The sequence below is a fragment of the Labeo rohita genome, chromosome 16 (assembly GCF_022985175.1).
Source record: "Labeo rohita strain BAU-BD-2019 chromosome 16, IGBB_LRoh.1.0, whole genome shotgun sequence".
NCBI lineage: Eukaryota > Metazoa > Chordata > Actinopteri > Cypriniformes > Cyprinidae > Labeo > Labeo rohita.
This window is the reverse complement of record NC_066884.1, coordinates 12,656,430-12,675,556: the sequence shown is the minus strand read 5'-3', so window position 1 is coordinate 12,675,556 and position 19,127 is coordinate 12,656,430. Positions and strand designations below refer to the sequence as shown.

General features: G+C 36.4%; 2 protein-coding genes across 3 annotated transcripts; both read left to right on the top strand.

The window, feature by feature from the left end:
• The first annotated feature begins 4,399 nt into the window (after positions 1-4,399).
• stmn1b (stathmin 1b) lies at positions 4,400-8,106 on the top strand. 2 transcript variants are annotated; one of them, XM_051131294.1, is made up of 5 exons: positions 4,400-4,480; positions 6,171-6,216; positions 6,333-6,505; positions 6,581-6,772; positions 6,850-8,106. In XM_051131294.1, exons 2-5 carry the CDS (start codon positions 6,201-6,203, stop codon positions 6,913-6,915), a joined length of 447 nt encoding a protein of 148 aa, XP_050987251.1. In that variant the 5' UTR covers positions 4,400-4,480; positions 6,171-6,200; the 3' UTR covers positions 6,916-8,106. The 2 variants fall into 2 exon arrangements, with proteins under 2 accessions (XP_050987251.1, XP_050987250.1); XM_051131293.1 differs by lacking the exons at positions 4,400-4,480; positions 6,171-6,216 and having other exon boundaries at positions 6,287-6,505.
• Positions 8,107-8,670: 564 nt separating this feature from the next.
• On the top strand, positions 8,671-17,222 carry paqr7b (progestin and adipoQ receptor family member VII, b). The gene is made up of 2 exons (XM_051131292.1): positions 8,671-9,160; positions 11,422-17,222. Exon 2 carries the CDS (start codon positions 11,458-11,460, stop codon positions 12,520-12,522), a length of 1,065 nt encoding a protein of 354 aa, XP_050987249.1. The 5' UTR covers positions 8,671-9,160; positions 11,422-11,457; the 3' UTR covers positions 12,523-17,222.
• The last annotated feature ends 1,905 nt before the right edge of the window (positions 17,223-19,127 follow it).

Sequence of the window (19,127 nt, the reverse complement as noted above, 5' to 3'; positions counted from 1 at the left end):
TGTTGGTAGTGCGAGATGCAGATTCAGAATTGCTCATTTTTTCCACCAACAAATTCACAACAAGAAAAAAAAGTCAGAATTGCAAGATAAACTCAGAATTCAGAGACAAATGTTGGTATTGCTAGATGCAAACTCACAACTGCTAACTGGTAACTCAAAATCAGGAGATATAAACTCCTTTAGAGAAATTAAGTCAGAATTGCCAGATATAAACTCGTAATGGCAAGAAATAACTTCTGATTTGTGAAAAAAGTTAAAAAGTTAAAAAGTCTGTGGTGGAAACAGGATTCCATATGTAGTCATCTGAAATGAATTTTCTGACTTACAAATAAGAGTACAAATAAGCTGCATGCAGTTGCGTGACAGACATTCTAACTAAATATCTAATTTATTTTAAAATATTATTTTATATTGAGGCAGTACATGTGTGTGGAAGTAAACAGAAAGCATTGAGAATATTCTGTGACATCATTAACCTACATCAAAAATCCACCAACTTGATGTTAGCATGCTTGGTCCTTGACAGTGCAGACAGAGGAAGAGAAAAAAAGGAAAAAAATACTGTTGGGTTGTCATGCATATATGATTACCTATTACATAAGCATCAAATATACAATAACCTTGACTGTATGTGCCTCAGTTAAACATTCAACACCATAGTCCATCCATTTGAACTCAGGTTCACTCAGGTCACAGGGGCAAAAAAATGATTCTGGAGAGAGACTGGACAACCCAGCTCAGAGATGAGGGTTTCATTCATCTATAATTCATCACCAGCTTATTCAGCCTCTAATGGAGGCAGCACAGAGCACATGTTAAACTTAGATCCCAGTGATGTAATGGCAAACTAATGCTTTACACTGCATTAACTGCTTAATACATTAGTGACGGATGACTGTGATAAAGCCAGTCAATGACAGGCCCTCATATACTAATGCTTAAATACAGAAATAATGATCTAATCAGATATTTTGCCTTCAATATAAATATAAATAATATAAAAAGAACATTTTTGTTATATAAAATAAAATACTGAATTTATATATAGAATTAATTAACAAATCAGACAATTTGATTCTATATGCAATATGTATATTAGATATATTAATAGATATATTCTTTTATTTGCTGTTTTATTTTCAATATTAAAATTTGATAATGGTTTCCTTTATCTTACCTTAAAGGCTTTGGGAGACTTTGGGGATGTGTTTGTGTGTAAAAGCATGTGCATGTTATTGTGGTTAGAATAGAGGTGGAGCTTCGCTCTTATGGGACCATAACAGCCCCCACTCTGTCCAAAAAGAAGGAGCATTACATAACACTATGGCATTACGTTTTATGACATCATCCATGCAGCCAACTAAAAATGAGATGACTTCAGCCTATAAGGCCTGGAAAAAATTTCTGTCTCAAAAAAGCAAACACTGCATATTAGAAGCATACCAGCATTCAAGCAGAGGTGTTTTATGCTGTACCCATTCAGGCTAGTGTGGATTCAGTGGTCCGTTAGAGAAAGAGAGGGAGAGAGAGTCTCTCTATTGCACAGTGGTTCTCTAAAGTGGGTCACTGTCAGCGGTGGGAAATTAAATGCACAGTATCTGTCTGTCTGCCTGCAGGCGGTATGATCCACAATCTAGCCAATAGATGTTCCAGTGCATTTATCAGAAAATATTTTGGCATAAAGTCATACAGCTTACAATCATTTGTGCACATCTGGTGCACGTGGGTCAGTCAAAGTGCACATCTGGCTGTGGATAAAGTGGCTTTAAAAACATATTAACAGTTTGAGTGTTAGCCTGTCATAAGTGGGTCTAGGGCGACGCATAACAAAGAAAAATCAATGCTTGGATGTATTGGCATATTTTTGTACTTCACCAGACTTCACCATTGCCTGACTGGATGTCAGAAAGTTTACACACATTTCTGAGTTTTTTATATACAATCAAAAATACAGAAAAAAGTGTTATATTGTGAAATATTATTGCAATTTAAAATACAGTTTTTTAATTTTAATGTACTTTACAAATGTATTCCTGTGATGCAAAACTGAATTTTCTGCATCATTACTCCAGTCTTCAGTGTCACGCGATCTTTCAAGAAATCATTCTAGTATGCTGATTTATAGTCAGTGTTGGAAACAGTTGTGATGCTGCATATTTTTTGGAACCTGTGAAAGTTTTTTAAGCATTTTTTGATGAATAAGAAGTTAAAACGAACCTAATTTATTCAAAATAGAAATCTTTTCTAACAACATACATTTTTACTATCACTTTGCATCAATTTAACACATCCTTGCTGAATAAAAGGATTAATTTCTTTTAAAAAAAAGAAAGAAAAAAAATTATTGAACATTGAGTTTTAAATGGTAGTTTACATTATTACAAAAAAAATATATATTTGAAATAAATTCTGTTCTTTTTAACTTTTTATTTATATAAGAATCCTGAAAGAAGTATCACAGGTTCCACCAAAGTATTAAGCAGCACAACTGTTTTCAATATTGATAATAAATCAGCATATTAGAATGATTTCTGAAGGATCATGTGACAGTAGACTGGAGTAATGATGGTGAAAATTTAGCTTTGCATCACAGAAATAATTGATATTTTAAAGTACATTAAAATAGAAAACCGGTATTTTAAACTGCAATAATATTTTATAATATCACTGTTTTTTCTGTAGTTTTGATCAAATAAATGCAGCCTTAATTGATGAGCATAAGAGACTTTAAAAAACATTAAAAATAATACTGATACATACATTTATACATACATACATTACATATTACATACATAATATTCATACATACACTTGATTGCAAAAATAAATCTGTATTATTTATATTAATATGTATTATATACAGTGTTTACACACACACATTTATACAGTTCGCTAGCGTTTTTTCAGCTTAAGTGCAACTAACTAAGCTCTATTTAAATGTTTTATTCTATTCCATTCTATTCTATTCTTTTAGAACTTGTATGCAAAAGAATAAAATAAAATAAAATAAAAATAAAAGATAAATAAATAGGGGGGTCAGACTCTCACAAACCCCTCAAAGCCTTTGTTTAATTCCAAACATTCAGCAACATGTGTGGGAAGCAACACATGTGTAGCAAGTATGTCTTATAGTTATGGAAGGCCTGCTGAACTTATTTATACTCACTTAAATGTTGTTTAAAATAGCTTTTATGATGCTCTCTGCCCCCAGTGATAGAAGCTAAAAAATGTCCTTGGCAGGGGGTTTCTCAGCTCCCTTTGTGTCTTTGTGTAAGACACCAGAGACCCTAGACAGGGCGAGGCATCTAAGCACCATCTGCTCCCCCTTCCCCTGGGCAGCTTACAAAATGTCTCCCCCCTCAAACAGGATGAATGAGATCCTGGGTGGGGCAGGAGGAGACTGGCAAAGCATGATACAAGCACTTTTGGACAGAGATGAGGCCTACAAGGAAAATATTAGAGAGATATTTAACTGAGGAGCAAAAAGTATCAAATAATCTCATGTAATGCAAATGCATGCCAGAAAGCGATGTCTTTTCCTCATCTGAAAGTCACTTTGGATGAGAGCATCTGCTAAATTAACGAATGCAGTGTAATATAAATGCATTTAAAATAGCCAAAACAACTGACTCCCACATTTGCGTTTCTCAGGCTGAGAGACAATTCAGTGGCACCAGCAGTAAAAACCAGTCAGCTTGAAACACAGGGCTGAGACTATCAGCTCTGCCATTTAGCTAAAGTTCATGCACTGACAGAGGATTCGCTGAGGCATTGGAAGAACAGAAGCAAAACAATCACTAATGCCAAGTGAACTGTTAATCGCCATATTGCTTTGCAACAAAAACTGTTTGTAAAGCAGGTCACAGACATGTCGCTGCTTTGTTCAGAGAATTTATTGAGCTGTAGTCCACTTGTTGTGAGATGACTAACAACAGGGATGAGGTCAGCACTTGCTTGTTCCATTACAGCCTCATCTTTGCTAGTCACAAACTGTTATACTTTACACCTCTTTCATAGTATTCTACCCTATTTTATTCTACACTAGTATATAGTACACTAGTATACTGCATATCTGGTAAGTTTTAATGTATCCTTTGCCATTATATTCCACAATCCTGAATGAGTGTTTCAGTCGATAGTGGAAATAATAAAAATGGTTATGTTCAATAAAAATGGTGTCTGAAAGAAATATAATTGTTCATTTATAATTCATGACTGAATTTATTTTGAGAAATAAGCATTGTGTGCTTTAAATGTGATGCAGACATGTATATTACGTCAATAATTTAAAAGTAAATAGGATATTTTCCATTAAAATTATAGCGTACTACATGTCCCAGAATTCCCTACTCGACGATCATTGGTCACACCAAATGTGACGTAATACAATTTGGTCCTCTTTTGCGCGAACGGTTGATGCTGAGGCAGAGAGGAGTCTGTGCGCGCTCAACTCCAGCTCTGATTTCCACTGCATCTAAAGGTGGGTGTTTTTTGTTGTCGAAAATTAATATTTTTGTAATACATCTCAGAGGTTTCTGACGTTAAAGAAAGAGAAGGCATCTAAAATAAAACAAATGTAAAAGAATACGATTTTAATTTTCCGTTACACCCTTATTTACCTCCCTTTTTGGGAGGGGATGTAGATAATAGACAAGGGCATTAGGAATATTTGGTATGGTTAGAGAGTTACCATAAGTAAATACGTTAAGTCTATTATTTTAACTGCACGTCGTTGCGCGACCGTTAAGGTTTTGTGTTTATCGTCGTTTAATCGGGAGGGAATTGTGCAAACGGTCGAGCTGAACATTAGCCAACTGGCTCTCGTTTAACGTTAGTTGAGGTTTGCTTGTTGATTTTGCCTAAATCAATTCTATTGTTAGTCACAGACTTGAACAGTTTTCTGTTTGACCTCAAATCTTAACAACAATCCCATTATGTAGCCCACAATACAGTGACAGGTGATCTAATGGCTCTCGACGTCTTTTGTCTTCGTTATGTGTGCATTCACCAACTGTACTGTCAAATAACATCATTTATTTTCGAATGCATCATTAACATCGGTTAATAAACATATAGAATTAGGCATTTTGCATGTCAACATTAAGATTATTTTGTTTAATGGGCAGTGCAGTTGTGTCTGGTGTGAAACGAGAGAGATTAGGGTGTGATCTGGTTTGCTGGAAACGGGTGATACATCAATACCACTATTTGTAAATGTTGCATTCCGTATTTGCACGCTTCATGAACATTATTAGGATCTTATCATCACATAATATAGCATATCTTGTGGTATTATGGATTTTTGAAGGCTGTTATATTGGGGGGTCCAGGGTGTATCTCGGCCATCTATTGTCTCCAGATGAGATCCTGCATCCCATCGGATTGTCTAGGGCTGGATGTTTATTTTCAGCCATCGAGTGATGATTTGTTGTCAGGTCATATTTAAGATGACAAGCTTGTCTAATACTTAATATTTGACGAATCACATCAACGGATTAGCCTGTCTTTGTTCGTTTCTTACACAATATCCCCTTTGTTTTACCCTCTCAGTGGCCAGTTGGATCTCATTACATTACAAAAAGAGATGCTGATTTGTTTTCTCTACATTTCACCCGAGTGTTCACCCTGTAGTATTTATTTTAATTGAACTATTATCGTTTAATTAGATGATGATGATGACAGGACGTCTGAATAAATGGATCCGGTGGTTGTTGTGCTGGCAGTGACTCGTCCTTTTCTTGGCTTCCAGCAAAAGAAGGATATATTGCTGTTTAATAGGCAGTCATTTTTGATTTTTTAACAGCTTGTTTCCTTTCCTTAATATCATTCACTTAGTAAATTATGCGTGGCTACTATTGTGGCGACGCCACTCCCTCAAGTAGTGTATTTTAGTTATTATTTATATATTTGTGTATTAGGTATATATATAATTTCTTGTAGTATATACCACAGTAGGGACTCCACTTGAGGATTTTTCATGAATAGCTACCTTTATTTATTTTTTTTTCTTTCCATTGATAGAAAAGGTGTTGCATAGCTAAAGCTTGTTTTTAATATCTAGGGAGGGGGCAGATGGTAAGGAGAAAAGATTGTGTAAGCATAATTTGCATCAACGTTAGTAGCAAAACGTTTGCCTTTTTCTGATATTATTGTATGCATTCATTTGGCAGGTGTGTAAAACCGTCGAGGTTGGAAGTGCAATGGCGTCCTCTGGAGGTAAGAGGCAAAAATAAGCTCAGCTAATCTCTAAATCAACGTGCTTCACTATAACGTCATTTAAATGAAATCATTCTACAAAGAAATGATTAAATGCATTGACTTATCCTTCACAGACATTCAGGTAAAGGAACTGGACAAGCGTGCCTCGGGACAGGCTTTTGAAGTCATCCTGAGTCCCACGGCTCCAGATGCCAAGGGAGAATTCCCACTTTCCACCCCTAAGAAGAAGGAGGTATCTCTGGACGAGATCCAGAAAAAACTGGATGCGGCAGAGGAGAGACGCAAGGTAAGTGGTCGTTTGGGACTCAATTGCATAGCAATTGTGCGTTCTCTTCCTCATTTGTTTACTTTCTCATATTAGAACCATGAGGCAGAGGTCCTGAAGCACTTAGCTGAGAAACGAGAGCATGAGAAGGAGGTCCTTCAGAAAGCAATGGAGGAGAACAACAACTTCAGCAAGATGGCAGAGGAGAAACTTAACCAGAAAATGGAAGCCAACAAAGAAAACCGCACAGCACGCATGGCAGCTATGAATGAGAAATTCAAAGAGAAGGTTTGTGTATGGATGCATGCACATGCATTGTAATGTTTCAGTTCTGAAATGTTAACAGATGTCTTTCTTGATTTTAGGACAAGAAGCTCGAAGAGGTACGAAAGAACAAAGAAACAAAAGATGGGGCAGAGGGTGAAAACTAAACTTCCTCTCTCTCATTTTCCTTTTCATTTAGGGTATAGTATTGGGTTTTTTAATGTATCCAAAGATTTATTTTTTGTTCCATTAAATGGCCAGTTTTCCGTGTTTGGATCCATGTACTTGCCACTTTTTTATTAAGGGGTTTTGGGGAAAAGCTGGTGCACAACATTTCATCAGTTTACGTGTATTCAGTTCCGTCTTTCACCACCCCCTCTAACCTGTAGATTTGTCCAGTTGCAGCTCAATAGCGTTTAAAATGAGCAGTGTTTTACTGATAGGGAAGCATGCCTGTGTTATGCATAGGTCTAATATATACTTGGTATACTGCATTGTGCAAGTCCACCTGTTCCCTTGTATGTCAGTACTGCCATCCTATGAGCTTAATAAAGTTGCACAGTTGTTTGTTATTGTACCAGTTTTGCCACTGCCTCTTTGTTGATCTGTCAGTCAGCCAGAGTGTAATGTGGAGTCAAATACCTTCTTAAAATTTGTACATTATGGACATAAATGGCAGTTTCTGTAATTCTATATGGAAAATACGTTTTGCCAGAATAATAATTAGATCTTTTTGGACACTTTTTGATGTACTCTTTATAATCTGCATGAGATTCCTAGTGTGAAAACTAAACATTCCATTATCCACACACATTTCCTTTACCGAATCATACTTTTATAGTAATTCATACTCAATATGCACTAATAAAAAATCAATGCATTCCAAAAAGTACTTGCAAAGGTCTGAGTGTTAAAAAAAAAAAATAAAATGTTGCTTGAGACTGTATACTGGCATCTAGTGGTTTTGAGTTTGTCTAGCAGGTATTAGAAAAGGCTTTTATCCTTTGAAAAATGATTTCAGCGGGAAAAAAAATCCTAATGTTGACATAATGACAACTATTATTGATTATTCCTTTGTTGCCAAAACAGTTAGGTGCATGAAAATTTATGGCAGTTGTAAACAGCTTTGCAGTGATGAATGGCTTGTTGTCCACATACTGTCACATTATTACGTGTTCAGAAATAGTGCATCAATCTTTTCTAAAATGAATTATACTTTATTTCCAAATTCTGAACTCCCTTGGTAGAAGCAATTACATGCATCCAAAAAAAAAAAAAAAAAAAAAAAAATGAACATGTCCAGTAATATGTTGTGTGAATAAATGTTTTTTTAATTGAATAAAATAAAAATGAAATCATGAGCTTGTCTGTGTTGTAGGAAGGGGCGAGAAGTTCAAATGTCAAAACGACCTTCAAAGCACCCACACATTTTCTGAATCACTCAGAGTATTATTAATAGAGAGGCCTATCAATAGGAAAAACCATTTAATTTATCACTGACAGCACAAGTACAACAGAAATTCCTGACAACAGGAATCCTTAAAATATTTTCTCCTTGACAACTTTATTTTGGTACAAGACTGCGAAGCGCATGGCAATATGCTATTTTTTTTTTGTCAGACTAAATAATATTTTGCCTTCCTGTGTATAAATTCACAATGTAGATCTTTGTTTTCACTGTTAACAGGAGTTTGACAAGGACACATTGTCAGCAGAGTGCATGTGTGGGTGATGAGATAAGCGTCACATAGTTTAGCATTAGAAATGAACAACAGTACACTCACAGTGTGTGCATATTAGACAATGTGTACATTCAAATGACATACCTTTAAATTAATTGCAAATGTTTTCTGTGTCACTAATTAAAACGGTTACAGTGACACTGACAATAAAAAACGTCAAAACATGTCTACATTTGCCCAAATCTGTGCTCTGTTAACTCTGAATGTAGGGTAAATTAGCTATTGCACACATATGTGGCCATAATATTTGTCTTGTGTATATATATACATATTTTGTTTGTGGTAAACCACCTCGTCTTTTATTAAAGAGGTAATGTAGGCGGTATTAATAAGAAGAGAGTAGCTTCGCGTTTCACATCCCATACATTTTACAGGGTGTCACCATCTTAAAGGATGTTTCCTATTGCCCAGTTACTCTGGACGAAGGCGGGGGCAATGCTTTTCGGCTTTTCTGATTGGACAGATTACCTGCCCATCAGGAATCTTTAGATTACGGCCATCTGACAGCGGTACTGCAGGGAGCCGACAGGAGCCTCTCCCGCTCAACAAATTTTCACGTAATATTTTTTCCCATAATGACATTTTCTTTGTTTGATTACGTTTCTTCAAGACGCCTATGAAGACGCGGTTAAATGCAGTTCACTGACTGAGGGGATTATCCTCTTAAAAGGTAAACCAGTTCATTTACCCATCATACGTTTGAGGCAAAACGAAAGGTAAAAATTAAATCCCCTTATGCACTGTATATGCTTTTAGATAAAGTTTTAAAAAACAGCCTTGTTGTTAGCCTTTGTGTGGTGCGTTAAGATAGGCGAATACGGAGTGCAAACGGGGAGAATGAATAATGAGTAACGTTATAACCCAAGATAGATTATCGACATTTGTTAAAACATGTACAGTACATGAGGTAAGCGAGAAAATGTTTTAGGTTGTTGCTTACACCTGTAGATGGTGAATATCATAAAGACATGTCATTGTTGCGCTTCCGGCACCTCACGTTTCTTTTTCGAGATTTTACGAGAGAAACGGCTTGAGGGTGTGGGAAGGGTTGTCTGTCTTTTGGGATGCCATCACTAAAACTGTCCACAGCCTTTTCTGAATATCTCGGCGTTTTAAAAGATTTGAGAATTAAAAGTATTTTTTTCCGGACATTATCGATGATTTAGTTTCATCATATTCGTCCTTATTAATTCATGTGCACGAGGAGCTTTACGCAGAGAGCTGATGTTACGTAAGCGGTGATGTCTATTCATTGTCTAAGAAGAAACGCCCCGTTGTACATCACGTTACCTTAATTTCAGGATAAACCAGTTTTTTAGTCTTACAGATATCTTTATATTTATAACATGTTTTTCATAAAGAGGGGTTTTCACGATCTTGATATTTTAACTCATAGGCCTATCAATTTGCATACATCGCTTAGATAGTGGCGTCGTTTGCATTTATAAAGCATGGAAATAAGTATATAATAGTAGGCCACTATTTTAAAATGCACCATTTAAAACGTTTAAACGCAAACCTTTAAATATATAAGGATTTTGCAACTTCTGTCACTTTCATGTACCAGGGGTTGTACATTCATTTTTAATTAGCAGGTTTCAAATGTGTTGAAATTCACATTAAGTGTTGGGAACTTTTTACAATGCCTTTATCATTTATTTTTCAAATGTGTATTTTTTTAATTATTTATTTTTTTACACTTGTCCCAGCTCATACTGTAAAACTTAAACTATACAATTTTTAAAAATGTTTAAGACCTAAATTGAGTGAAAACCAATTCAGTATTTATTTAAATGAATATATTTCAAATTTATTTAAAGAAAAATGATTTATTTAAATTGTATATTTTAAATCATGGAGTGTTTTCCACAAATTATATATATATATATATATATATGTGTACACAAACATTTTGAAATATTTTTACTATTTAAAATAACTGCTTTCTATTTGTAAGCAAATAATTTATTCCTCTGATTTTTAAAGCTGAATTTTTTAGCATAATAACTCCAGTCACACAATCCTTCAGAAATCATTATAATATTCTGATTTGCTGCTCAAAAAATATTATTATTGTTATGTTAAAAAGTTTTTTCAGAATTTTTTCTGTTTTTTTTTTATATGAATAAAAAGTTCAGAATAACAGGATTAATCTAAAATAAAAGTATTTTGTAACATTATAAATGTCTTTATCATCACTTTTGACCTTGCCAAATAAAAGTATTCATTTCTATAATTTCTTGCACAAAAAAAAGTTAATAAAAATAAAAATTATATTGACTCCAATCTTTTGAATGCTATAGTGTATAAAGTTACAAAATCATTTTATGTCAGATAAATTCTGATCTTTGGATCTTTCTATTCATCAAATAATTCTGAAAAAAATTACTCAACTGTTTAAAATATTGATAATAATAATAATCAGCAAATCAGCATATTAGAATGATTTGTAATGATGCTGAAAATTTAGCTTTGATCACAGGAATAAATGATCAATTTTAAAATATATTCAAATAGAAAGCTGTTATTATAAACAGTAAAAATATTTCACAATATTATTGCTTTTTCTGTTTTTCAGATAAAATAAATGCAGGCTTGGTGAGGAGAAGAGAATTCTTTAAAAAACATGAAAAATCTTACTGTTCACAAACTTTCGACTGGTGTTAATATAAAATGCTCTGTTAAATTAGCCTTAACAAGTTAAAGTGGTCAGCTATGTTATTCCAAAAAATGTTTAAAAGAATTTCCATCATTTCCACCACATAATGTTATAAAACACATAATCTGACTTACATGTAATGTGTGTTTTCAAACTTTTTGGTACACAAATTAAAATACTGAGAGTTTAAAAAAAGCTTTTTTCTTCCTAAGTGAATGTTTTTAATAATGCAAGGGTAATATTTAACTGTCGAATACTTTTCCCCCCAACAGATCTCACAATAGACTGCCTCTTAATTAATCCTCACCATGGCGACGGTTGTGATGGAGCAGATTGGGCGGCTGTTCATCAACGCACAGCAGCTTCGCCAAATCCCCCGTTTCCTGGAGTCAGCCTTCCCTAAACTGCCTTGCACTGTGATGGTGAGCGATGTGCCGTGGGTTTTCCGTGAGTCGCACATAATCACAGGCTACAGGCCGCCTGACCAGAACTGGCGCTACTACTTCCTCACCCTGTTCCAGAGGCATAATGAGTCTGTAAATGTCTGGACACACCTGTTGGCGTCCCTCATTATCCTAGTCAAGTTTCAGGAGCTGTCCGAAACCGTGGACTTCCTGCGAGACCCACACGCCCAGCCGCTGTTCATCCTGCTCCTAGCCGCATTCACCTACTTAGGGTGCAGCGCTCTTGCCCATTTGCTCTCGGCCAAGTCTGAGCTCTCCCACTACACCTTTTATTTTTTGGACTACGTTGGCGTAGCCGTATACCAGTATGGCAGCGCCCTGGCCCATTTCTATTATGTCATAGCAGAAGAATGGCACGCTCAAGTGCGAAGCTTTTTCTTGCCAGCTGCGGCCTTCCTGGCCTGGCTGTCCTGTACAGGCTGCTGCTACGGCAAGTACGCCAGCCCGAGTTTGCCCAAATTCGTTCACAAGCTATTCCAAGTGGTTCCCTCGGGCCTGGCCTACTGTTTAGATATCAGCCCAGTGTTCCATCGCATCTATAAATGCTACAGCTCCGAACAAGGCTGTGCCGACCAGGCGGTGGTGTACCACTGCTACCAGGTCGTCTTCTTTTTAATCAGCGCCTACTTCTTCTCGTACCCCCATCCTGAGCGCTGGTTCCCAGGACGTTGCGACTTCATCGGGCAGGGCCATCAGATCTTCCACGTGTTCCTTGTGCTCTGCACTCTAGTTCAGATCGAAGCCGTGCGACTGGATTACAGCGAGAGGAAACCTCTCTATGAAAGTCTCCATGGAGACTTGGCTCATGATGCAGTGGCTCTTTTTATCTTCACAGCGTGTTGCAGCGCACTCACTGCGTTCTATGTGCGCAAACGGGTGAAGGCGTATCTAGAAGAGAAGCAGGAGTAGATGTCATGGCAGGGATCTTGCTTGCACATGTAGGAAGGATTGCACTGGTCTACAACAACTGAAGCAACTAATCTTGTTATTTTTTAGTGTATCTTATATTTGTCGTTAATGGTTTTATGTGGCCTGCCAATGCATTTTGAACCAACTGCTTTCTGTTTACTAAACTGGTGACATGCTTTAAAACCACATTACTTATGGAGAATGGCTCTAAAACAACGGATTGCCTGCTGAAAGGTGCTGATCTGTTTGACGAGTGCCATTACAACCTATTAAACCTGGTTAATGTGAGATCTGTGAAGGAATGTCAGCATTTTTGCTGACAGGTTAGTTTGCATACAGGATAGACTGGATCACTGGAAATGTTCATACGTGCATTGTGCCTCTAAATCCAACCTCATTTTGGTGCATTTTGCCGCTTTTAAATACGTTAATCATATGTCATTTACACATTTGCCATGCATACAGTTGAGGTCAAAAGTTTACACCCCTCTTTCAGAATCATTATAAATGTTCATTATTTTACCAAAATAAGATGTATGTTATTGTTTATTTAGTACTGACCTGAATAAGATATTTCACATAAACAATCTTTACATATAGTCCACTAGAGAAAATAATAGTTCAAAAGTTTACATCCCCTTGATCCACAGCTGTGTTTTTTTTGTTTAGCGATAGTTGTTTATGAGTCCCTTGTTTGTCCTGAACAGTTAAACTGCTTGCTGTTCTTCTTTTCTGTTGGTTTTCCAGCATTTTTGTGTATTTGAACCCTTTCCATCAATGATTATATGATTTTGAGATCCATCTTTTTACACTGAGGACAACTGAGGGACTCAGAGGGTTGAAAACTTTTGAACAGAATGGAGATGTGTATATTTTTCTTATTTTGCCTAAATATTATACGTTTTCATTTAGTACTGCCCTTCAGAGGCTACAGAAGATGCTTACATGTTTCCCAGAAAACAAAATAAGTTCAATTTACCCTGATCTTCAAATCTGAAAAGTTTTCATCCTGTGGATCATTCAGGTAACAACACAGTGTTAAGAATCAAGAGTATGTAAACTTTTGAATAGGGTTATTTTTATAAATTCAACTATTATTTTCTCTTGTGGACTGTGTAAACATCTTTTATGTGATATATCTTATTCAGGTCAGTACTAAATAAGCTATAACATGCATTTTGTACGATCCCTCTTATTTTGGTAAAATAATTAACATTTTTCATGATTCCGAAAGGAGGATGTAAACTTTTGACCTCAACTGTATATTGCATTCAATATATGTAGTACACTAAATATATTTTTTCCTGTATTGCCCAGGAATCAAACCCATGATCTTGGTGTTGCTAGCACTGTGTGCTATGGTTAGAACTACACAATAAAATAAAATATCAGTAACTTCCCATTAGATCAGTGCAGTTAGTGAAATGTGAAGCTTGGATGAACTCACAGGTCTTTTAAATCATGACGTTATGACATTATTATCATGACATGAAATAATGCAAAGATCTTAAGGAATACCTTACTAAGAGATGACTGATTAATAATCTTTTTTTTTATGAATCACATCAAATTCACCCCCTATAGTGGTTTTTAGACAGCAGTTTTCTGTTTTGGCTACTATTGCCTCAGTAAACCAATGCAAATTAGTGTCAAATTGACTTCTGACTTGCCTTACAGTGTGTTTGACCAGTCCAGTGCCACGATGAGGTTGGTTTATAATTGCCTGCGAATTGCAATCGATTGGTTTTGCACTGTCAGTGCACACTTCCCTGTTTGATATGCAGCCTGTGAAGTTTGCTGAAATACTGGGTGTTATGAAAAGGACGGTAGGCAGGATGTGATGTCACTGGATTGCAGTACAGTCAGATCGAAGGACTTCAGATGCAGAAAACACAAAAATGAGAGCACTGGGTGTTCTGCTCATCTTTATGCTTCAGACTTATTAGAAAGTTGCTCCGTGTCAGTAAAAACATTCTTTGTTTGGAAAAATTTAAAGGGACAGTTCATTCAAAAATCCAAATCTGAATGATATTTTGACGAATGCTTCAACTGTTGCTTACACTATGAAAGTCACCGGGGTTCAAAGTAACTTTTAATCCCTCATTTAAATTTAATCAAAAAATATTTTTGATAAATAATGGCAGAATGTTCATTTTTGGGTGAACTATCCCAGCCAAAGAGGCTTTTGAGAAACAATGAATTATGTCCATTACAGCTACGATGTCTCCCGTTTGTCATGAAGATGCTCCTTTTTGTACACAAGGGCTATAACTATGGCCTTTACTCATACCCTGATACGAATGCCTTTGTGTGTTCTGTGCATACGTGGATTTTTCTATTAGCAGTTCAGCACTTTATTTACAAGAACAGTCAGTATCAAAAACTAATCTGTGTTAAATGTATATTCTAATGTGCCTGACTACATGCATGCGTCCTTGTGTGAGTATGCATACAGGTGCTTGTCGTGAGTGTGTGTGCATTTTTGAATGTTTATGTATACCTGTGTGAGACGGCTACTGATGAGAGTATATGAAGGCTCCGTCTTTATAACCTGAACCTGTCTGGCCTTTTAATGACCGTGAAATGCATCTAGCTCTTGTGTCATGAATTGTGTAGCTCCATTCGTCTTTGCCCTTGTTCATAAACCAACACAGATCCATCAGAGAGAAGGTGAAAGGATGATTTATTTTCCCATTGAAGTGATTCATATTCTCTTGAGATGAATATTGTGTCACTAGGCTGTTGCTGCATTAACCAGAAGAGCGTCTGTGCGATGTAGCGTGAAAGCTGCGCCCAGAAATTGTTGCTGTGGTATGAGCCGTTTTAGAAGTAGCAAATAAGCAAAGTCATGATAAACGGTGACCAGCACTTATTTTTGCAACCAGAAACACGTGGAGAAGGAAAACGGGCCGTTCACACAGAATGCATTTTTGCGTTTAAAAACACAAGATGCTTGGTAATGGAATGGAAAAAAATGCAAGGTCTAGAGATGTTTTTTTTTTTTTAAGCTTAACCTCTTTTAGCACAGCATTTTTAAAATGCTGTGTTGTGCAAAATGCAACAAAAGGCTCAAGTAAAAGACTCTCTTTTAACTTAAGCACTGCAAAAGACAGTTCATGTACGATGTTGCAGAAGATGGGAAACGCAAGCAGAACGATCAGAGATGCCCATCTATCACATTTATAAAGAAAACCAGTGAAAAGCAATAGTTACAGTGAAACACAAAACATGTTTTTCATTCAAAATCATGAGATGCCAGACAAATGGAAGTGAAATGAAAAAAAAAAGAAAGGTCTAGAGACTTTTCAGAGACACTTAAAGGGATAGTTCACTCAAAAATGAAATTTCTGTCATTAATCACTCACCCTCATGTTGTTCCAAAACCGTAGGACCTTTGTTAATCTTCAGAGCACAAATTAATATATTCTGGATGAAATCCAAGAGCTTTCTGACCCTGCAATGGAACTACCACGGTCAAGCCTCGTAAAAGGTACTAAGGACATAATGTATGTGACATCAGTGGCTCAACCGTAATTTTCTGAAGTTACAGGAAAACTTTTATGTGTGTAGAAAACAAAAATAACGACTTGAACGTCTTGAATGTGGTAGTCGTGTTGCCGTCTATGCAGGGTCAGAAAGCACTCGGATTTAATCAAAAATGTGTTCATTTGTGTTCCTAAGTTAAACAAAGATCTTATGAGTTTGTAAAGACATGAGGGTGAGCAAATGCTAGCCGTAGAGCAGTGGAATGAAAAAGAGTAAGGTCTAGAGTGGCATTTTTTAAAAGTCAAACTTAACTTGAGCGCTACATTTTTAGAACGCAAGACGTGAGATGTAGCATATATTTACAAAAGAAAAACAGTGGAAAAACGCGTTCTATGTGAACGGCCTTCCAGTTTTAACAGCACCAGCAGACAACAATGATGTCACAGATTGATGATGTCATCAAAGACTGGAACTGATGAAGTGATTGACATGTTGTCAGTTGGCTCATAATGATGATTTACAAGGCAAATATATCAGAAAATGATTGCACGGTGGGTGCTTTATTTAATTAAAGATCGTAATGATACAATTGCATACTGTAGATATTAAAAGTAAACTATTAACAAAATATGTTGTTTGTACTGATGTACCACTGTTTAAGAAATAAACGGACTGTTTGAAATCACAGTACAGCGAACAGGGGAGCCTGCCAAGAGCTGATGTCACTGAGAAAGACAACAGATGAGGTCATATCCTGGCACCACCGGGATTTGACCTACAGCCTCAATTCCTCAAGTGGAATTTTAAGGAACTCTATAAATGATTTCTGCTAGACTGTGAACTGTCTGTTTCTCAATTTCTGTGCTAATCTACTCACCTCAAAGACATTTACAGAATCTCAAAAGACTTTTCTATTTTAAACATGACCATGTTCAGAGTTTAACAATTGTTTTCTTTTTTGTATTGCACTTAAGAGGAAGGACTGCTCAGAAAGTTTCTTTGAGAACCTCTTGATTTTCTTTCAGCACTTGAACTCTTTTTTTGACTGTACTCAACCACGAACCATTGCACGGAGCTGAACTAACACTCATGTTCTGCTGCAGCGCAGAACTGGAACAATAAGACTGGTGATAACCTAAACTATACCGTTGTGTGTGGAAATGACTGTGTTGATGTACTATGGTATTTAAGTGAATAAACAACTGTAAATCCCACCTTCCACTACACGGTATTGTGTTTCCTGTCTAGACAAAAGGTAAAACAATGTATAGAGTAACAAAACATCAGTTTGATTTATGCACACACTAACAAGTGAGTAACAATCTGTTATTGTGAACAATAAAGCTATTGTAATCTATTCAATGCACTGCTACAGCAACTGTCAGAGCGTCAAATGAAGTGATAAAACAACAACGTCAGATCGCTTCAAAGGAAACTTCACCCAAAATTGAAAATTCTCTCATCATTCACTTGGAATGACATGACAGTGAGTAAACAAACACTGACAGATTTTGATCATTTTTCATGTCTGCATATGAATTTGGAGTGAATTAGTCAAACTGTGTCTAATAGAAGCTTATTCCTTTAAAAAATATCACTATTATAATGCATGGATGCAATAAATCAATACCCTTTAGAATGGCATATATACCAGTTATGATATTTGATCAAATTCTCTAATTGAGAGACATCACTACAATGCTTGAGCCTATTATTTTTATTTTATTATCCACTTTTTTCTTTAATGTGGAAGTAAGCCTGTGGGTGTGACTTCCGGTTCATTAGCCGCTAATAGGAAATAACGAGAAGAATAACAACGTGCAGTAAACAGTAAAACTGTTCGCACAACAAACAAGTGTGTTCATAATTCAGACAATACATTCAAATAATGTGGTAAGACACTCCCAATTAGCAAAAGCCATAAAATTTACAAGTGGCCACACCCACTCTTACAAGTTGAAAAAGGTGGATAATTCTAATTGTAAACAAATTTTTACAGCATTATTTAAAGTCTGTTTAAAGGGAATTCAGAGAATTGTTTCGAAACACATTATAAATGTTAGAATTGTATTGCCGAAAACACATTATAAAGACTGAATTTTGTTGTATTGAATTGTAGAGTTACACCATTAAACAGTTTTTCACCATTTTCGTGTTTAGGATTTTTTTGGCGGGGCTGAAGTCATGTCTTTATGACGCAATGGAGCCACTGAGCATGGCCCCGCCCCTAACACTATAGTTAGCATTAGCGTTAGCGGTTCGCTGCTTAATTGCGAGTTACTGTTATTACTGTTAGCTACTACAGCCTGCATTTTGCGAGCTAGCTATGCCTTGGTCACATAATTTAATAATTTACAAAACAGCTCTGTCATCCAGAGGCTGCAGCTTTCTAGCGAGTGGGTGTGGTTTCAGCACCGACAGTGACACGCCCCCAGCGTTTGAGAGCAGAGAATTTTTTCAAGATTTTGATAACGTTTTATTTATTTGGCATTTTACTTTATTAATTCAGATTTGGCTGCGTGGTTAATAACACATTTTTCTGTGGTGTGACAAAATGTCCTAACTACACGCAACGTGACACCGCAAAATTATTTCTATTTTAGAAATGGTTTCTATTTCTGCGATCCTGGAAGGGGGCCCTCAGGGGGTAGGGCAGGCCGGAGCCCTGGTTCCCCAGAGCGGGGCCGCAAAGTCCCCCGGGCAGCCTTAAAAGTGTGAGACGAGGCGGCCGAAACCTAATTTCTGCGATATTGTCATAGTTTGCATGTTGTTGTTCCAGCCGCAACATCCCTGGTGAAAAAAACAGCATATGCTGGTAAGTACGTTTTGATGCTGGAATGCTGGTTAGGTAGGTTTTGGTGCTGGTTTAAGCTGGCACTTTGTTGGTTTATGCTGGTCCTTTGCTGGTTTTTGCTGGTCATGTTGCTGGTCAAGGACCAGCATAAACCAGCATCAAAACCTACCTAACCAGCATCCCAGCATCAAAACATACCTACCAGCATATGCTGTTTTTTTTCACCAGGGATGTTGCGGCTGGAACAAACTATGCAAACTATGACAATTATAATCTACTACTAATTATGTGCTTTAGGTACTAATTATGTGCTTTATTCAATGTT

Coding starts and splice junctions, on each gene's coding strand:
- stmn1b (XM_051131293.1), top strand. CDS start 6,302: ATGATTAAATGCATTGACTTATCCTTCACAGACATTCAGGTAAAGGAA. Junction 6,506..6,580: donor CGGCAGAGGAGAGACGCAAG/GTAAGTGGTCGT, acceptor TTCTCATATTAG/AACCATGAGGCAGAGGTCCT. Junction 6,773..6,849: donor ATGAGAAATTCAAAGAGAAG/GTTTGTGTATGG, acceptor TCTTGATTTTAG/GACAAGAAGCTCGAAGAGGT.
- paqr7b (XM_051131292.1), top strand. CDS start 11,458: ATGGCGACGGTTGTGATGGAGCAGATTGGGCGGCTGTTCATCAACGCA.